Here is a 6,000-nt window from a genome sequence, read left to right on the forward strand (position 1 = left end):
CTCCTTCCACATGCTTGGAGAATCTTTTTAGATCTTCCTTGATTTTTTTCCTGGCTTCTCTTTCACGAAGAACATCTATAGGGACTGTTGGACCTTTTGAGGTCACTTGAAACTTAAGTTACACACAGCAGGTCATAACTGAACTAATATTGACTTTTGTGGATATCTGCCAGCACTACATCCTGATTTAGGGCTTCAAAAAAGGGTTAATATAAATACACTCACCACGTTTCAGTTGACGCTTGCCAAGAGAAGCAAATGCTTATGGCATTATATCGATGAAGAAAGAGAAGCAAGAAGTACATGTAATTGGTCTGTAAATGTCCCATCTCCCTCACCAGGTTCTCCATACAGGGATAAAATCACTATCGCCATCCTTCAGCTGCAGGAGGAAGGGAAGTTGCACATGATGAAGGAGAAGTGGTGGAGAGGAAACGGTTGTCCCGAGGAGGACAACAAGGAGGCCAGTGCTCTTGGAGTAGAGAATATCGGTGGTATCTTTATTGTCCTGGCTGCTGGTCTGGTACTTTCTGTGTTTGTTGCTATCGGAGAGTTCATCTACAGAGCCCGCAGGAACGCTGACATAGAGGAGGTGAGTGATGGTGATACTGCTGTTCCTTCATGTGACAAACCCAAATTACTGACTTAGAGGGTGCATACTCCTCTGGGCAGAGTTGGATGTGCAATTATGTCTTTGTATCATTGCATTTTGAGGACAAAATACAGTTTTATATATATATATAAAATATAGTAATATTTTTTGTTTTAAGTCACCAACTGATGTTTTTTTTATTACTTAAAATGATATTCTCTCTGTTGGTGTCTGTGACTGAGAATCAAACCTTTATCAGTGTCTGACAGTCCTTCATAGTAAACATTGGGTTAGATGGAGTAAAGAAGTGAGGAGAAGCTCCAAATGACAGAAAACTAAACATTATCTCAGTGTTATTTATATAACTTCTGTTTCCCAAACTTGTAATTAGCACTTTATTATCCTTTTTTATTATTTATTTATTATTTACTATTATTACTTTTTCTTTTAACAGACAAAAAATTCTCATTCCATTTCACACTTAAAAAGCCATTGAAAAGCAACAACACAATACACACGATTGTCTTCTTTGGTTTGCCTTCTTTTTGTGTCTTTCATCCTGTTCTTTTTTTCATTTTAATTTTCACAATGTTTAAACTTTTTTTTCATGTCTGGTTTTGTTTTGTGTTTTCTCTTCCATCCCGTTTTCTTCAAATCAGGCCTTTTGTTTCTTTTACGGGGTGCAGTCTCGTCAGTTTCAGCGGCGTGGCTCCACCTCCTCCTCTGGCAGCTCCTTATCTAATGATCTGGAGAGCGGCAGGCTACTGAGGGATGACACAGAGTAGCCATGGCAACTCATACACAACTCATACTCGCTCTAGACGATAGGTTTGTAACCAGGGGGCCTTCTCTCTGCCCTTGTTGAACATATCCCACTTTATCTGCACCTTCACCTGAGCTTCCAGCTTCACCCAATCCCAGTTACTCTTACCCTCTTTGCCCTCAGCACCCAATTAGCCATCCTGAGACCTTTTGTGTTCTCAATTGTACTGTTTTTGTTTTAAAGCCACTTATACATTACAACAAAATTTGATAGAATACTGTTATAGCTTTTAGTCACCATTTTCCTGATACCTAAGTAAAGTTGTACCTTTTTACAGACAAGACAGCGGGTTCAATTATGAGCAGAAAGCTCATCTACATGCAGGCTGTCTTCATCATAAGTGACCATCCACTCTTATTTGCATGCTATTGCTATATGCACTGAGCACTCTCTAAGATGAAAGCCTGATTATGCAGACTGTTTCAACAGAAGGCAATAAAGAGGGCAAATTGGAAAGTTTTTTTGTTTCTTTTTAAGTGTGTGTTATATTCTTTTTTTTTAATCGTCTTATCTAAATAGGACAAAGAGTGTGGTGTTTCCCTGGCATTAAGCTGTAAGTAATATGTAGCAGTTCTATAGCAGGGTTGGCTCTCATTCTAATATAAATTGAGTGTCTTCTGCGAAATCAATGGATAAGAAATGTTGTTTGAAAATTTCCTTTTCATTAGGCCTGCAAGTGGACTGGTTTAGTTGGCTGCAATTAAGCAAATATTGATTGAATATATAATATGTTGACAAATCCAACGATAAAAGTAAATTTCTTGAACTTTCTTTGTGTTTTAACTTAAGTAATCATAGATGGGGCCACTTTATCAACTATTTGCAAGATCTATCTATCTCTTAAACTTTTTCAGAAAAAGGGGTAACTTTAGGTTGAGAGAAAAGCTGGGCTGAAGAGAGCATGGCAGGATGGGCAGGCTGAGTGCGCAGCTAATGAGGCTGATCTGGATCGTATTGAGTGTGCTGGCAGCCAGAAGGTTGTTGTGATCCTAAGACACGAGGGAGAGCAGAATCATATCAGAGTTTCACACACAATACACTGAAAAGTCTATGCTCACAGCTTTAGTGCTGCCTGAAGTACACTCAGCACCATACAGACAAACTACAATCTGGAAAATATTAGATGTGGTGTACAGGATGAATGGCAAGGGAGCACTGCACTGAGATACATGAGACATAGATGATAGATGAGGGATTTTCAAATGATAAATGGAATGATGGGGAATATTTTAGACAAAATAAATGAGGGAGAGATACAACCCTGACAATAAACTTCTAAATTAGTAGATAGAATATTAAATATCATGAAGATACATTGTGTCTTCGGATGTATATATTGTAACTGAGGCATATTATAAGTAAATTACAGTTGCTCACGTTAGTGTCAAATGTTCCTAATGTTATGCTGATGCAGAAAAATACTTAAATTCCATCAGAGGTTTTCTTTAAGGGCAGAAGTTGATAGAGGTTATGTTTTATTCACTGAAACATTATGTCACTGGTATTTGTTTGAAAAGCTTTCAGCTAAGCCTCAGGATAAATGAGAAAGGTCTTCTGTTGTTTGACTGAATATGAATTTATAATGAAATAATTACTTTCCGTTGTGAATGATGATTTTGAACACACTCGCCAGTGAAGAGAAAAATATAAAGCAAATATACATGTTTTAAGATTCCTCCAGGCCATTTTTTCTTTGATCATTTTAAATAATAGCCTGATCATGAATGTGGTAGATATTTTTTATTCTGAAACAGCACGTTGCACAGCAGCAATTCGAGTGTTATGATGAGACAATCGAGTTTATAAATCCGTTACAGCTCTTTTCGATAAAAGTACAGTTTTATAATTTCTGGCCAAGTGGTTGATGAGTCACTGGCTGCCTACTCACATTCAGCTGCAGCTTAACTCCTTCAAACTAATTAAATTAGTTTCAATAGTGAGCAACAGATTAACAGTCTCTTAAAAAAAGATTTTTTTCAGATTTACTTGGTTTATTGGAAATGAGCTTTACTGGTGCCTTAATCGTGGTTTTTTGTTGTCTTTCTCTTTGGCAGTGTGTGTCTTTTACTGCTGTGATGGAGGAGTTGGGGATCTCCCTGCAGTGTTACAAAGGCATCCGGAGGAGGTCACGACAGCACAGTGCAGCAAGGTCCCCTTGCATCCTTTGTCAACCCAAAAGAGCTGCAAGGAGGGAAGGAGGGAGAAGAGACTCCAGCATGTGAGCCAGGGATCAAAAACGTGATTAAAGTTGCATCAGAAACTGGATTTTGTTAGCTCTTCGCCTCTCAGATTTGTTTGTGATCCACCACCATCCTGATGTGAAATGTTTTCCTCATCACTCCTTTATTTCACACTGACTGTGTATGTATAATACATTGATGATAGTAATGTAGATGTAGTTTGTAGAATCATAACTCTGTATAAACATTGATATTCTTCGGGGGGCGTTGATATTGTCTTACAGGCGGTGACTGTAAGAATGAAACCTCTCATAGAATAAACAATTGTTGTGTCCTTATGGCTGTAGTTGAGAACAGTTTGCAGAGTTGAATCTGCAAACTTTAAAAATTCTCCCATCTCGTAAATGTGACCACTTTTCAGATTTCAGAATTAAAAGATTTTTGCATTTTTTTAAGCCTGTGTATGATTGGCTACTGTTGTTTACTCCTGGCAGTGGTGTGTGCATGTGTCTTTGTTTACCTGCTGGCAGCTTGCAAAATGGCTTCAGAGTGCCTCCAATCATAGCCAGCAAAAAAGAGATAACAACCTCTAAAGACAGGAACACACCTGCTGTTTTTTCCCTTGTAGAACCAACATCACAGACATCAAACCAGTCCCATAAAATTCACACAAACTGTGGCCTCACAAGAATGTGATACAGTGGGAAGGGAAGGGCAAAATCAGTTTGTTTTTTTAACGCAGGAAATTCTCAGTGGGTCAAAGATAAAACACATTTTGTTTTTATTCACCTGGGAGTAACTGTTTTTTTGTTGTTGTTTTTTCCCTTTGCAGTTGTCAAATTTGAAAGCCTGAGGGAAAGTCTTTTCTCTTAGTTGTCACAGCAGATCCCAACGGATGTGTACATTCAAAAAAGGGAATAGCATCAGCCACTTTGCATTACAAGCTTTGGTATGCATGTTACATACCTGGATCTTTAAAATGTATGGTCTTAGCCGCTTTTCCAGGCATGAATTTAGCCTACTCTTAGGCTCAGAGAAATTTAAAACGATAGCCTCAAGCTGTTATGATCTGCATCCAAGCAGGTGAGAAGAGTTTGTACTGTAAATGTGTAAAATATAACCTTTATGATAACATACTGTATCTCATGTATAAACACCCATAGAAGTAGGACATGGCCACTAGCGGATTTTAATTGTGTAACTTTTATTCCCAGAGAAGAATCTTACACCCCCTGTTACATGTAAGGTAAATGACATCACGTATGTGTGCGGTACCAGTTACAGCTAGATAATGAATGTCACCTTAAACTCTAAGGTGCCTAAACTTTTTTTTGTTCACCTAAAGAATGTCTGTTGCAAGTTTGGTACCATTTGAATGAAGATTTGTAAAGACACAGATGTCAATTGATATGACACATTTTTGAAAATAAATGGTGATGGACTTCTGAGCTGATGATAAGTTGCAATAAGCTGCCGTTTGCCATAAATCAATGACTGTGCCATAAAGTTTTCAGCTCAATGATCCTTACGGGTGATATTGCTGTGATTTTCATTTAAGTTTGGATTGTGAAATGCTTAGAAAATCAGATTTATTATTTTATGTCACGGCTGATTCAATCAGTAACTGATCAATTTTAGGAATTAGCTGTGTCGTGATCCCTAATCATATGAACAGATTTTTGTATGAATCTATACAACCAATCAGAAGATAAACTTTTCACATTTGTGGCATCCCCTAGAGTTAAAGTGCAACATCCTTTTGCTTCATTCAGTTTAAACATCTGTCTTCGATATCAAGCTGATTACCTTATGCTTTTGTGAGTTATTGCAAACTTTTGGATGATATTAGATTATATAATCTTGAGAGTAATGACCTATGTAATTCTTCTTAAAGTATCTAACATTAACACTACTCTGGTCTACTGTCAGAAAGCAAAAAATAATATCCAGAATTATTTTTTCATTGGTGTAGAATTGCGTGAAAATACACGTTTTCTTTTCCTCAGAAGAATCCTTTTATATCTACAAATGATTTGCAAGTTATTTTTACAGTAGTGTAGCCAAGTCAAATCAAGTGTAGCATGTGAGAAAGGGATGTCACTAACCTACCAACAGAGCAACTTAAAGGGATGTGTCTTTGGATGTTTAATCTGTGTCTGGGATTCTGAGTCAGTTATGCATAAACAGAACCATAACATGTTAGTGTTTTGGTTTATTTATTTTGTAACACATTAATCATTTGAATTTAATATCCAAAAATTCAGTGAGCCATTCACTGACAACAGACAGCTTTCTCAGCTGGAAGATGAGGGATGAAAATGTAAGCGGCTTCAGAATCATTATCTTTCTGCAGCACGAATACAGAGAGTGTCTATGGCAATCACTGCCTACCGACTGACACATTT

At 37.4% G+C, this 6,000-nt stretch overlaps 1 protein-coding gene across 3 annotated transcripts in view; it reads left to right on the top strand.

The window, feature by feature from the left end:
* grik1a (glutamate receptor, ionotropic, kainate 1a) overlaps positions 1–5,064 on the top strand; it is a 34,971-nt gene extending 29,907 nt beyond the window's left edge. For 2 of the 3 annotated variants that reach the window (XM_072375108.1, XM_072375105.1), the window contains 2 exons: positions 342–592; positions 3,470–5,064. In XM_072375108.1, coding sequence (XP_072231209.1) covers positions 342–592; positions 3,470–3,637 — 419 coding nt within the window. In that variant the 3' untranslated portion in view covers positions 3,638–5,064. Of the gene's footprint in view, positions 1–341; positions 593–1,251; positions 1,421–3,469 lie in introns of all 3 variants that reach the window. The other variant, XM_072375106.1, reaches the window with a different exon arrangement.
* Positions 5,065–6,000: the final 936 nt, after the last annotated feature.

This window comes from Leuresthes tenuis, unplaced genomic scaffold, assembly GCF_036924035.1.
Source record: "Leuresthes tenuis unplaced genomic scaffold, fLeuTen1.0.hap1 SCAF_21, whole genome shotgun sequence".
Lineage (NCBI taxonomy): Eukaryota > Metazoa > Chordata > Actinopteri > Atheriniformes > Atherinopsidae > Leuresthes > Leuresthes tenuis.